Genomic DNA, 15,604 nt, shown 5'->3' with positions numbered 1-15,604 from the left:
GTCTGGTGGAGAAGCCCACAGCAGTGGATCTGAAGATGGTCATTACTGAATGAAACCGGTCATCTACATCTACATCCATACTCCGTAAGCCACCTGACGGTGTGTGGAAGATCATTTGACTGTACATGGATCACTGTTTGTATTCGCGAATATGTCGCAGCTTGTGAGATAAATGGATAGCGAAAGATAAATGGAGTGCATGGCTTTTTGTAGATCGGATGAACAGGAAACGAATATGATGAAGGAAGCATCACGACAGTATTACAAACGGTGTGAAGAAGAGAACTTTCAGTAGGTACCGGATTGCGACCGCGCCGAAAGCGAGATGTGATGGCCAGAGAATGCCCTGGGGAGCCAGCAGTGGCAGGCAGGCTACGGCGGGGGTTCCCCGCCGCAGGTGCTGCTGCTGCTGCTGCTGCTGCTGCTGCAGCCGACACAGCTGGCGCCGACGCTACTGCCGCCTGTTGCGCGCCGCCTGAATTAATTTCCGGCCCGCCACTGCCGCTGCCGCCGTCGCCGACCGAACGGCCCCCTGCAGTCGCCGCCTCGGCAGCACAAGTTGAGTCCACCCACTGCACCGTTACCAATCCAGCAGCTCTGCTCCGAATTTATTGTCAGTACAAGGCACTGCAGGTTAAAATAACATGAAACATGGATACAGGGTGGTCCATTGATAGTGACCAGGCCAAATATCTCACGAAATAAGCATCAAACGAAAAAACTACAAAGAACGAAACTCGTCTAGCTTGAAGGGGGAAACCAGATGGCGCTATAGTTGGCCCGCTAGATTTCGCTGCCATAGGTCAAACGGATATCAACTCCGTTTTTTTAAGTGTGAACCCCCATTTTTTATTACATATTCGTGTAGTACGTAAAGAAATATGAATGTTTTAGTTGGACCACTTTTTTCGCTTTGTGATAGATGGAGCTGTAATAGTCACACGCGTATTAAGTACGTGGTATCACGTAACATTCCGCCAGTGCGGACGGTATTTGCTTCGTGATACATTACCCGTGTTAAAATGGACCGTTTACCAATTGCGGAAAAGGTCGATATCGTGTTGATGTGTGGCTATTGTGATCAAAATGCCCAACGGGCATGTGCTATGAACGCTGCTGGGTATCGTGGACGACATCATCCAAGTGTCCGGACCGTTCACCGGGTAGTTACGTTATTTAAGGAAACAGGAAGCGTTCAGCCACATGTGAAACGTCAACCACGACCTGCAACAAATGATGATGCCCAAGTAGGTGTTTTAGCTGCTGTCGCGGCTAATCCGCACATCAGTAACAGACAAATTGCGCGAGAATCGGGAATCTCTAAAACGTCGGTGTTGAGAATGCTACATCAACATCGATTGCACCCGTACCATATTTCTATGGACTAGGAATTGCATGGCGACGACTTTGAACGTCGTGTACAGTTCTGCCACTAGGCACAAGAGAAATTACGGGACGATGACAGATTTTCTGCACGCGTTCTATTTAGCGACGAAGCGTCATTCACCAACGGCGGTAACGTAAACCAGTATAATATGCACTAATTGGGCAAAGGAAAATCCACGATGGCTGCGACAAGTGGAACATCAGCGACCTTGGAGGGTTAATGTATGGTGCGGCATTATGGGAGGAAGGATAATTGGCCCCCATTTTATCTATGGCAATCTAAATGATGCAATGTACGCTGATTTCCTGCGTGATGTTCCTCGGATGTTACTACAAGATGTTTCACTGCATGACATAATGGCGACGTACTTCCAACATGATGGATGTCCGGCACATAGGTCGCGGAGCCGGCCGGAGTGGCCGAGCGGTTCTAGGCGCTACAGTCTGGAACCGCGCGAGCGCTACGGTCGCAGGTTCGAATCCTGCCTCGGGCATGGATGTGTGTGATTTCCTTAGGTTAGTTAGGTTTAAGTAGTTCTAAGTTCTAGGGGACTTATGACCTCAGATGTTGAGTCCCATAGTGCTCAGAGCCATTTGAATCATGTTTTGAACGCAGCTCGCGTGCGGTTGAAGCGGTATTGAATAGCATATTTCGTGACAGGTGGATTGGTCGTCGAAGCTTCATACCATGGCCCGCACGTTCACCGGATCTGACGTCCCCGGATTTCTTTCTGTGGAGAAAGTTGAAGGATATTTGCAATCGTGATCCACCGACAACGCCAGACAACATGCGTCAACGCATTGTCAATGCATGTGCGAACATTACGAAAGGCGAACTACTCGCTGTCAAAGAGGAATGTCGTTACACGTATTGCCAAATGCATTGAGGTTGACGGGCATCATTTTGAGCATTTATTGCATTGATGTGGTATTTACAGGTAATCACGCTGTTACAGCATGCGTTCTCAGAAATGATAAGTTCACATGTATCACACTGGAACAGCCGGAATGAAATGTTCTAACGAACCTAAGTTCTGTAATTTAATTTAAAAAACCTTCCTGTTGCCAACTGTTCGTCTAAAATTGTGAGCCACATGTTTGTGACTGTTACAGCGCCATCTATCACAAAGGGAAAAAAGCGGTCCATCTAAAACATCCATATTTCTTTACGTACTACACGAATATGTAATAAAAAATGGGGATTCCCATTTTAAAAGACGCAGTTGATATCCGTTTGACATACGGCAGCGCCATCTAGCGGGCAACCATAGCGCCATCTGCGCCATCTGGTTTCCCACTTCAAGCTAGACAAGTTTCATTTTTGTAGTTTTTTCGTTTGACGCTTATTTCGTGAGATATTTGGCCCGGTCACCATCAATGGACCACCCTGTATACAGGGGATAGACAAAATTTGAACACCACGCAATACAGTACATCTTGTTGCAAGTTCACTACTTATGTGAAACACTGTGATGCGGCCTCAGAGCACAATTGACGTCCAAGTATTGCAGGTTATCTTTCAGTGTATTATACATTTCGTTCAGCGACGGTTAACACAAGCTATCAATGAGATGTGTGATCTCTCAGATTTCAAAAAAGTGCAACTCGTTGGTGCGCGGTTAGCGGGAGCATCTGTGACGAAAACGGCATAACTGTTTAACGGTTCACGGGCGACAGTATCCACGGTAATGACAGCACACACAAAATGTGGTAAAACACCGTAGGTGAAGAGGAACAGTGGCGAAAGCCCAAGTGTACTGACAGAGACCGACGAGCATTAAAAAGGATTGTTGCCAGACAACACGAAACAAGTGACTGCAGAACTCCGCACTCACTTGAGTAATACTGTTGCGACAAAAACAGTACGACGGAAGGTTCACATGGCTAACATTCATAGAAGGGCTGCAACTGCGAAACCCTTAATAACAGAAGCCAGCGCAAATCTGCGAAACAAATGGTGCTACGATCATAAAACTTGGACGCTTGATGACTGGAAGAATGTGGAACGCTCCGACAAATCATCCTTTACTTTGTTTCCTACAAACGGACGGTTTTATGTGTGGAGAATACCAAAAGAAGCCTATGATTCGACTTGCCTGCTTCCTACAGTCAAGCACTGGGGAGTTTCCGTTATGGGCGACTGTATCGCGATATTCAGCTGGTCCTAACATTACCCTCACTGGCCAGATTGCTACGAATGAATATCTCGACAACCTCAACAATGAAATGCTGACTGTGACTAGCATATCGTTGCTCAACACTGCCATATTCCAAGAAGCTTTAGCCGCTGTTGTAAACCTCTTGGAAAAAGGCAGTCATCTAAAGAGGTGAGTGCAAAACTTAGTGCCAAAACAGAGACACTGACACACCACAACTTGTCTTGTACTCTAATCCACTATATTACGTTGCAAAAATCAGCTTCTGTATCACTTGAAAATTCTTGTTCAAAAACGCAGTCAGACAGATTAGGTATTCATTGTTACAGGTTCATTTGTTCCTGTAGTTTTTCGTATTCAAATACGCAGTCAGATGGCTTTCCCAAACGTTAGTTTTAAGTTTTTCATGTAACGATCTGTTGAGGGCTTAAATGACAGTGAAACTAATTCCCATACAACACGAACACAGTGTTATGCAGGTTACATTCCGCTTACTGATAGCTCAGGTTGCTTATCGAGTCCGTTTTCACAGACGAACGTAGGTAATATTGGCTGTAGCTACGTTATATATTTTTTGTATGTACGTTGCAAGATGTATCCCAGAAAGTGAAATTTTGACAGAAAATTTTTGCCAGATCGCTACACTACCAGTTGTGCAGTCCCAGATTAACACCCGCTTTAAGTTCTATTCTCGGAATTGTACGAAAAGCGCGTCGTACGAATACGTAATAACGCCTAACTGAAGAACAAATGCAAGATAGCTGAGCCTGTGATTCTGGCAGGGTTAGTGAAGTTAACCGGAGAATAAGCTTTCACAATGGTACGAATAATTAGAGAAGACAAGATTGTGAGTACGAGGAAGAAGAAGACGCGGGGTCACCACACAAATTATATGGAAGAATATGACGATTGCAAATATATATAAAAATTTCGTACTGCTAATTCTCGATCTCATGTTTGAGAAACTGGAGCGTATGAATGAAACGTGAAACTGTTACCTGATATAAAACTTGTAGTAGGCCCAATAGGCATTTGATATCGGCACTTCGTGAATTATGTTCTGTCGTGCTATTTATGTAAGTGATATACATAAAAATGACCATTTCTGCCAAAACAGTCTCGCTTATTTGGTGTGTGCTAAAATTTCTCCAATATTGGAAACGCCTGCTTCGTTTTATCTAGCAGACAGTGAAAATAGACGTAATCAAATAGAGAAAACACACTAATCTTGGGTACTATTCGTATTAACAGCTTTTTCAGTGTTAGCCAACATCATTTTGATTTTTTATATAGCAGAAAGGAAAGCACGCTGTGTAAAGCTGTAGCAAGATTAGAGAGAAAAAAATGCTGGGACCTAAGGATTGAAGAAATGTGTACTGTCTTGCTTATCTTTAATGGTTTTATGTTTCCTATATTTAATTTTATGTCACACAAAAGAGAAACTTATTAGCTGATTGACAACAAAGAGTGCAAATTTTCTGAAGAGGTCACAAATGATCCAACCCAGTATTAATTGTGAGCTTTTTTTAAGGGGGGTAGGATGTGAAACCGTCCGACTGCGAGCAGCAGAGGCGCCGCAGCACATTTTAATTTTCAATGTTCTGAATATTGGTTGACAGCTTCCATTACAAGAAATATACGTTTGAATTCCACAGAGATAAATACAGTGGCGTGCGCTAGAAGAATGCTGTACGAAAAGGCGCCGCACTGCACTTTGGCACACTGCAGACTGAATACCATTCTTACATTTTCTCGAACATATATGTTTTATATATCAAACTCTTCAAAAGATATACTCTATAAAAATGAACATATTTTTGAAAAATAGATTTTTTAAAAAAATTTTGACGTCCTATCTGACACGCTCGAATGTGGGAGGTGGGGGGAGGGGGCACCACTATCAAGTTAGTTTTTGCCCCTGTTCGGAAATATCGTAGATCCGGGGCTGAAAGTATATAATGATAACAATAATAATAATAATAATAATAATAATAATAATAATAAAAGAATCTAGGATAAGTAACTGAAGAAAACATTTCGGAGTTAATACGATAAAACAGTGTACTACCCCACTTGTGTGCAATAAGAAATCAAAAAACCTTGGTGCTAAACTTAGACAAGCTATTTTTCTTGCCTTTTTTTGAGGAGGGGGGGGGGGGTGTCATCAGTCTTGTCACTGGTTTGTTGCAGCCTGTCACTAATTTCTCTCCTGTCCCCATCTCTGTCTCAAGAGTAACACTTGCAACCTACGTCGTCGAATATTTGCTAGATCTCTGTTTTCCTCTACAGTTTTTACCCTTTACAGGCCCCTCTAGTATCATGGAAGTTATTCTGCGATGTATTAACAGACGTCCTACCATCCTGTCCCTTCTTCTTGTCAGTGTTTTGCACATATTACTTGCCTCACTGACTCTGTGTAGAACCTCCTCATTACTTACCTTATCAGTTCACCTAATTTTCGACATTAGTCTGTAACACCACATCTCAAATGCTTCCACTCTCTTCTGTTGCAGTCTTCCCACAGCCCATGTTTCACTACCGTATAATGCCGTGCTCCAGACGTACATTCTCAGAGATTTCTTCCTCAAATTAAGGCCTATGTTTGATTGTAGTAGACGGCTCTTGGCGAGAAACGCCCTTTTTGCCAGTGCTAGTCTGCTTTTTATGTCCTCCCAATCCCGTCCGTCACGGATATTGCTGCCTAGGTAGCAGAATTCCTTAACTTCATCTACTTCGAGATCACCAATCCTGATGTTAAGTTTCTAGTTGTTTTCACTTTTGCTATTTCTCATTGCTTTCGTCTATGTTCGATTTACTCTCAGTCCACACTCTGTGCTCATTATACTGTTGATTCCATTCAGAAAATCCTGTAATTCTTCTTCACTTTCACTGAGGATAGTAATGTCATCAGCGAACTTCATCACTGATATTCTTTTACTTTGTATTTTAATTCCAGTCTTCATTTCTTTTGTTTCCGTCGTTGCTTCTTCGCTGTATAGATTGAACAGCAATGGCAAAAGACTACATCTCTGTCTTACACTCTTTTTAATCCGTACACTTCATTCTTGGTCGTCCACTCTTATTATTCCCTCTTGCTTCTTGTACATATTGTATAGTACCTGCAGTTCCCTAAAGCTTATCCCATTCTTCTCAGAATTCGAACATCTCGCACCATTTGACATTTTCAAACGCTTTTTCCAGGTCGTCAAATCCTATGAACGTGTCTTAATTTTTCTTTAGTCTTGATTCCATTATCAATCGCAACGTTGGAATTGCCGCTCTGATGCCTTTATGTTTCCTAAGGCCAAGCTGATCGTCATCTAACACATCCACAATTTTCTTTTTAATTCTTCTGTATACCATAAAGCCAGCAACTTGGATGCATGAGCTGTTAAGCTGACTGTGAGATAATACTCGCACTTGTCGGCTTTTACAATCTTCAAAATTTTGTGGATGATGTTTCTCCGAAAGTCAGACGGTATATCGCCAGGCACCACAGTAATTCGCCCAGAAAAACTTTATGGAGCGGAATTGTGACGCGTTGGTTCAGGCATTAAGCGTATCCCTAAGATGCTACAAATCCAATCCCAGGTGACCTACAGCGAAGAAAAGCTTCTCACAAGATGATGCAAATTTAAGAGAGATCATGTCGTGCGGTGGATAATATCTTATAGAATAACGCTTACTAGTGTGGCTCATTTAAGGGCCTCACACATTTACAGGGCTTTTACAAATGATTGAAGCGATTTCATAAATTCACTGTAGCTCCATTCATTGACATATGGTCACGACACACTACAGATACGAAGAAAAACTCATACAGTTTTGTTCGGCTGAAGCCGCACTTCAGGTTTCTGCCCCCAGAGCGCTCGAGAGCGCAGTGAGACAAAATGGCGACAGGCGCAGAGAAAGCGTATGTCGTGCTTGAAATGCACTCACATCGGTCAGTCGTAACAGTGCAACGACACTTCAGGACGAAGTTCAACAAAGATCCGCCAACTGCTAACTCCATTCGGCGATGGTACGCGCAGTTTAAAGCTTCTGGATGCCTCTGTAAGGGGAAATCAACGGGTCGGCCTGCAGTGAGCGAAGAAACGGTTGAACGCGTGCGGGCAAGTTTCACGCGTAGCCCGCGGAAGTCGACGAATAAAGCAACCAGGGAGCTAAACGTACCACAGCCGACGGTTTGGAAAATCTTACAGAAAAGGCTAAAGCAGAAGCCTTACCGTTTACAATTGCTACAAGCCCTGACACCCGATGACAATGTCAAACGCTTTGAATTTTAGCGCGGTTGCAACAGCTCATGGAAGAGGATGCGTTCAGTGCGAAACTTGTTTTCAGTGATGAAGCAACATTTTTTCTTAATGGTGAAGTGAACAGACACAATGTGCGAATCTGGGCGGTAGAGAATCCTCATGCATTCGTGCAGCAAATTCGCAATTCACCAAAAGTTAACGTGTTTTGTGCAATCTCACGGTTTAAAGTTTACGGCCCCTTTTTCTTCTGCGAAAAAAAACGTTACAGGACACATGTATCTGGACATGCTGGAAAATTGGCTCATGCCACAACTGGAGACCGACAGCGCCGACTTCATCTTTCAACAGGATGGTGCTCCACCGCACTTCCATCATGATGTTCGGCATTTCTTAAACAGGAGATTGGAAAACCGATGGATCGGTCGTGGTGGAGATCATGATCAGCAATTCATGTCATGGCCTCCACGCTCTCCCGACTTAACCCCATGCGATTTCTTTCTGTGGGGTTATGTGAAAGATTCAGTGTTTAAACCTCCTCTACCAAGAAACGTGCCAGAAATGCGAGCTCGCATCAACGATGCTTTCGAACTCATTGATGGGGACATGCTGCGCCGAGTGTGGGAGGAACTTGATTATCGGCTTGATGTCTGCCGAATCACTAAAGGGGCACATATCGAACATTTGTGAATGCCTAAAAAACCTTTTTGAGTTTTTGTATGTGTGTGTAAAGCATTGTGAAAATATCTCAAATAATAAAGTTATTGTAGAGCTGTGAAGTCGCTTCAATCATTTGTAATAACCCTGTATATTATTGAAGGGATCCATCAAATTGAATAAGTTACCCAATGAATCAAGCATAGAAACACTTAAAAGTGGACAAAGGAGTGCAGATAATAGCTATATCCTTGGCATAGGTGGGTGGTTACATGGAAGCACAGTATGAAAGTATATCGTGGATACAGCCAATGACTGCAAAAAATAGGTTAGTGATTTAGGGAAAGATCCTTAGAAAAGCAAGATTGAACACGAATACTTTTGTCAAAGAGCATGCAAGGTGCAACTAGGTGGCTGCGAGTATTAGATCTGCACAATGGAACTGTGATGCAAGCTGACAAGTTTCACGTCCCCCTCGTATCGATGACTTCAACGGCGGTGCATGGTTGCCATCCTTAAGTAGTGCAGGTGTGGAAGCGGCTGCAATAGTGCTGGAAATTCTGAGTCCAGATAGGCTTCTGTACTTCGCTCTAAGTCGGTTGTCTGCAACGACCTGGAGCAAGTGTCTTTCTCGATCTTTCTACCACAAGTGCGTTCTCACGTTACGTAAGAAGCTGGTTCTGTCAGCGTTGGAATCCTGCCAGCCAGTTTCAGCAGATATTGCAAGTTCTGGCCAATTATAATTTTACAAAAAAGTTTAACAATTTCCTGCTCTCATAGATTTTGTCGAGGTTATCCAATATGGTATAATACGGAGAAGAAGGCAGAAAATCTCTCCCACTACATGACAGATTTCCGACCATCGTCAACGAAAAGCATTTTATATCTGGGAACTCGCACCTTCTACCGAAATTATTACTGTGAGTCAATCGCAGAACGCCTTACCAGGATTTGAACAAACACTCCCACGCGACATGACGGCAGTCAACGGCTGGTGCCACGCTCTGAAGCTTTGTTTTCAAACGTCCTTCAGACATCACCTAGCATAAAAGGATTGCTTTTAGCTTCTCAAACAAAGCAGGTTTTACAGTACGCAACTTCACCTCTCTTACGCTCCTGCTGTGTAACACGGCAGACGGTCATGTGAATATTGTTAGCAGTTTCCAAGCAGCGTTAAAGAAGTGATTATTCTACATCTACATCTATACTCCGCAAGCCACCCAACGGTGTGTGGCGGAGGGCACTTCACATGCCACTGTCATTACATTCCTTTCCTGTTCCAGTCGCGTATGGTTCGCGGGAACAACGACTGCCGGAAAGCCTCCGTGCGCGCTCGAATCTCTCTAATTTTACATTCGTGATCTCCTCGGGAGATATAAGTAGGGGGAAGCAATATATTCGACACCTCATCCAGAAACGCATCCTCTCGAAACCTGGACAAAAAAATGGTTCAAATGGCTCTGAGCACTATGGAACTTAACAGCTGAGGTCATAAGGCCCCTAGAACATAGAACTACTTAAACCTAACTAACCTAAGGACATCACACACATCCATGCCCGAGGCAGGATTCGAACCTGCGACCGTAGCGGTCGTGCGGTTCCAGACTGAAGCGCCTAGAACCGCTCGGCCATTTCGGCCGGCATACCTGGACAGCAAGCTACACCGCGATGCAGAACGCCTCTCTTGAAGAGTTTGCCACTTCAGTTTACTAAACATCTCCGTAAAGCTATCACGCTTACCAAATAACCCTGTGACGAAACGCGCCGCTCTTCTTTGGAGCTTCTCTATCTCCTCCGTCAACCCGACCTGGTACGGATCCCACAGTGATGATCAATACTCAAGTATAGGTCGAGCGAGTGTTTTGTAAGCCACCTCTTTGTTGATGGACTACATTTTCTAAGGACTCTCCGAATGAATCTCAACCTGGTACCCGCCTTACCAACAATTAATTTTATATGATCATTCCACTTCAAGTCGTTCCGCACGCATACTCCCAGATATTTTACAGAAGTAACTGCTACCAGTGTTTGTTCCGCTATCATATAATCATACAATAATGGATCCTTCTTTCTACGTATTCGCAATACATAACATTTGTCTATGTTAAGGGTCAGTTGCCACTCCCTGCACCAAGTGCCTATCCGCTGCAGAACTTCATCCATTTCGCTGCAATTTCCTAATGCTGCAACTTCTCTGTATACTACAGGATCATCCGCGAATAGCCGCCTGGAACTTCCGACACTATCTACTGTTCTATCGGAATCTGCACATTATATTATAAAAATAGTTTCAGTGACAGTCTGGGCATAACTGCCAGGTAACAGAATGTTTAATTCTAAACAAAAAGGCGATGATGGAAGTAATGGAACTCATAGAAATGAAACTGCTAAGGAAAATTTAGGGATCAGTTAGAAAGCAAAATCAGTACAGGAAACGTCATAATATTGGACTTTACATACGTACGGAAAAATTTACGGACATGATTAGGAAAAAGAAGAACAGTTTTCTACGGCCATATGGAAAAGATGAGTCCTACCAAATTGCCAAAAGACTGTTCACTTATTTCAGTAAATTGAAAATGGGTAACATTCGGTGCAAATAAACTTCAAGGGACATGGACGAACTCCAAATCACTCCACAAGATGTCTATTGCCGCTCAGTGAGAAACCAGCAAGCCCTCGAATCCTGATTCTATAATGGATCGAACTCCCATGTATAAAACGTCATACCTTCCGAACCACGTGTAGTATCTTCATATAATTACGCAGGTACATCGAGTGTTCTATGTGTATACTGTCTACAAAACGTGTTGGGAATCAAGTTAGTAGTAAATAAGTAATAAATTAAAACGTCATCTCTGATGCTGCACTTTTTTTACAGCATGAAAAGTGAAAATGTAGTCATTTTGTTGGAGCTGTCAGCGAAAAAATGTTTTGTGAAAATTTCGGATTATGTTGAAAGTTATTTGGAGGTAGCTAAGAGATCTAATTCTTAAATACTGGACGAACATAGAATGAGATTTTCACTCTGCAGCGGAGTGTGTGCTGATATGAAACTTCCTGGCAGATTAAAACTGTGTGCCCGACCGAGACTCGAACTCGGGACGAGTATTACATTGCCTCAAGACATATACACCGTTTCCAACTGTAATACTAGGCTTATTGTGTTAAACACTGGGTACAAAATTATAACTATTAATCAGTAGATTATGAAAGCCTTTTAAATTTTTAAATTCGATCAATAACTGCATAAGATATTGAAAATCAAACATTTGTTGCCTCTGAAAAATAGGCAACCAGCAACTGAAACAATGCCTAAGGTTAGCTGTTTAGTAACACAGATTGCAAGACTGTAAACGTTTGCACGAAAAGCCCAAGAAGAATACTGGAGCCACTTGGACATGAGAAAGAAGAGAGAAGCATCAAGAAAGTATGAGAAAAAAGGAAAGCAGCTGAAATAAACAGTGGATAGTGGTTCATACGAAGAGAACGAGAAGAAATAAGACGATATGTAGATGAAAATTTCGAATTTTAGGAATGTGGAACTTACTGACAGCGTATTAAGCAGTTCCCTCATTGACTATTAGAGCAACGAGAAAATACCTAGAATTTTGTATAGAGAGCAGTGGTGTCAAGGACAATCTTCTGAGCATGATATGTTGGGTCGAGCTGCTTTCACTGAGTATGAAAGATTATTTCATTCATGTACCTTGACAATGTAAATTTTGCTGGATACAGATATTGTCTGACACCTTGTCAATAAGCTACACGTGGAAGCAAAAAGAAAACAACGTACACCCATATAGGCTTTTATGAACTTTTCTGTGGTCGCGGAGAGATTTACTGTGGTAATTTATGACGAGTTGTTAAGACACAGCAGCTCGTGTTAGTGATCCAGTAAGTGACTAAACACGAGGGTAATCCCAAAAGTAAGGTCTCCTATTTTTTTATAAGTACATAGACCTGTTTATTTCTACAATGGTTTACATCGGTTTACAGCTTGAACATGTAGCTATTTTTCGACATAATCACGATTCCTGTCTATGCATTTTTGTAGACGCTGTGGCAGCTTTTATATGTCCATGTCATACCAGCTCGCCGCCATGCCGCGAAGAAGGATGCCGCCACTGGTGTGATTGTTGCTTGGTCTCAGGTGTAAAGTGGTATGCCCAGGTTTCGTCACGTGACAATTGAGTCCAGGAAGTTGTCCTGTTCGGCTGCAAGGCGGTGGAGAAATGCGCGGGAAGCATCAACTCGTTGCCGCATGTGGTCTTCTCTCTCGCTCCTTTGTTCATCGTGAATATCGGTCCGATCAGCTGCAAACTCTCTACGCCACTACGAACATTTTTGACATCCATGCACGACTCACCATACACGCCCATCAATTGGCGATGGATTTCAATCGGCGCAGTGCCCTTTGGGTTGAAAAACCGAATAACTGCGAGCAATTCCCACTTGGCGGCAACATCCAACGCGAGCTCCATTCTCAACGCTGCCAAGCCAAGACTGAGCGCCTCAGCGCGGCGTGCGCATTTTTACACACAGCGCGTGAAGCACTCTTCATAACAGTGTGACAAACTGCCACACAAACAGAGTTCTGTACTTATAAAAAAATAGGAGACATTACTTTTGGGATTCCCCCCATAGTTTCGAGATTTCATGAAAAGTGTCTCTTACCGCTTCTCAGTAACATGTACATATTCCTGTTTCTTCATACCGATAGACCTGTGTTGGGTGGTACAGAATGTGGATCCCATCTGTGACAGTCGTTCCTGGTTGCTCTTAAACATCTAATCGAGCTTCAAGTATAATAAACCATTCTAGCAGTCAGGCTAAGTTTTGTCACTATTTTCACTTAGATCTCGTACGTAGTTATAGGCTATGTGCCGATCTAAATGGCGAATGGTATAAAAACTATTAATTCTTTAATCGATTTGGTTGGAAAAGTTCATTTATGTTAGTGTTTGTTCTGGACACTGTTCGTGATGTCTGCACTTGCTATAATGCGTGTCCAAATGAAAAGGAGTCTACAGTCATATGTAAAGAAATTGTGATAACAATCCTATAATTACAGCTCATGTGGAAAGTACAACTATGCAGAATTGCAACTGACATTGATACACCAATCCCAACGTGTGTCAAGGGAGTCAATGGTTTCAGTGTAGAGACTGCTGGGTCGCATGTGGATTCCGTTTTCCGCAGTGTCCCGCACTTCCTTGCCACAGGCGAACTTCTAATCTTTCAAAGGTAGTTTGAAGAGGCCGAATATATGAGGGACACATGAGTTGTTGGGGCAGAACAGAGGATGTTCCAGGACCTCACAGCAAAATTTTTGAAGGAACTGGAGTGTGTTCTTGAGAAGCACTATAACATCCGAAAACTTGCTCCTACGCTTGTGCGTGATGTCCTGTTTCAGCCAGAAACGTGTTGAAATGCCGATCAGAGTTAACTGTTGCGTTTTGTAGTTCCGACCTTTAGGGCAGAGTGGGTCTTTTCTGGACGAGGTGAGCCGGGATGCCGCCATTTCACGCCCATCCGTTTGGCAGCAGAGTCGTTGTTTCATACCATGCCACTAAATGAGGCAGTGAAGTCCGTCTCTTACTCCGAATATCTCACGGGTTGGGTCAGGGAAACATTCATTCTCGGCGTCTCCTGATTCCCAGAAAGGTGCTTGGAGACCCACTGTACACAAATGTTGCCATAAATATGCTTCTCATGGATAATGTGATGCATGGTCCCTTTGCTTATCATCAGTTCTACAGCAATGTCACGTGTGGTGATCCGACTAATCGTCTGTACGAGCTCCCCCAAATCCGACATCGTGGCACCGGCGGGCGTGTTACGCCTTCGATGTCTACACGTCCCACCAGAGTGTTGTGCACCATGCGAGACACTGCTCTCTGTACACCTCTTTCAACATGCGATAAATTTGTGAAGCATTCTCCGCTCCTGCGTCAGGAAATTTGATAACCTCTCTTTGTGCTGAACGGGAGGCATCCATGATGCAACGAACTGCGGGACAACTCTCCAGAAATGGAAAAATTGCTGCGAAGCCGTTAAACCCACTTGTGCAACTGGGATTACCACCAAGTCATCCTTCGGACAACACGTTCATCCGCTGCGATCACAGAAAACGCCGGTACAGCGGAAGTCTCCTGTTCAGTTGGGCTTACCTTGCAGTTTGGCCACCACGAGGCCGCCAATGTTTTGGTCGTCCCCCGTACCCCGCCCCAAGGTTTCCTGCGTATCGGCGAGTCGAACCAGAGTTTTGTGGCTCTGCAGAAAGTTTCAACTGAGGCATAAAAGAGATAACATTGATTCTGACTCGCATTCGGGAGGACGACGGTTCAATCCCGCGTCCGGCCGTCCTGATTTAGGTTTTCCGTGATTTCGCTAAATCGCTCCAGGCAAATGCCGGGATGGTTCCTTTGAAAGGGCACGGCCGGCTTCCTTCACCGTCCATCCCTATTCCGATGAGACCGATGACCTTGCTGTATGGTCTCTTCCCCCAAACAATCCAATCCAATCCAATTGTTTCTGAATAACTTCATAAACAGTTAATTGTACAAATGATTAAGAATTTGCGGTGCGTTCAGGGCCATTTGAACTAGGTCAGCGGTAGGAGAGTGAGTCAGTTTGCGTCACGGATGCTGCTACTGCGGCAGCTACCCAGTAGATCCTAGGGCCGGCTCACTGTGTAAGTGGGCCGTCAGTTGGCAAACACGGTGATGCCGGCAGTCAGTCGCTGGCCTCTGTCGTGTGGAGTTTGGCCGTTGTGTTCTGGACGGCTGTTTGCTGACCCCCCGTGCTTCAGCTTCAGATAACAAACTCCCCCAATCCACGGGTTACCATGGAACTCTCTCCCTCTCCCACTCTCTCTCTTCTCAGCGATCACAGGCTCTGTAGACCACGCGCTGCATCAACGATCTGCTTCCACCGCCTTCTACATCTACATCTACATCTATACTCCGCGAGCCACCTTACGGTGTGTGGCGGAGGGTACTTATTGTACCACTATCTGATCCCCCCTTCCCTGTTCCATTCACGAATTGTGCGTGGGAAGAACGACTGCTTGTAAGTCTCCGTATTTGCTCTAATTTCTCGGATCTTTTCGTTGTGATCATTACGCGAGATATATGTGGGCGGTAGTAA

The 15,604-nt window shown here is 44.0% G+C and overlaps 1 protein-coding gene across 1 annotated transcript in view; it reads left to right on the top strand.

Moving 5' to 3' along the window:
- Nucleotides 1-330: 330 nt before the first annotated feature.
- LOC124620036 (60S ribosomal protein L22-like) overlaps nt 331-15,604 on the top strand; it is a 79,920-nt gene continuing 64,646 nt past the window's right edge. The window contains exon 1 of the mRNA XM_047146702.1: nt 331-633. Within this exon, the coding sequence (XP_047002658.1) occupies nt 331-633 (303 nt within the window). The remainder of the gene's footprint in view (nt 634-15,604) is intronic.

This window comes from Schistocerca americana, chromosome 6, assembly GCF_021461395.2.
Source record: "Schistocerca americana isolate TAMUIC-IGC-003095 chromosome 6, iqSchAmer2.1, whole genome shotgun sequence".
Classification (NCBI taxonomy): domain Eukaryota; kingdom Metazoa; phylum Arthropoda; class Insecta; order Orthoptera; family Acrididae; genus Schistocerca; species Schistocerca americana.
Note: the sequence above shows the minus strand (reverse complement) of the source record. Positions and strands in the feature narration are given on the sequence as shown.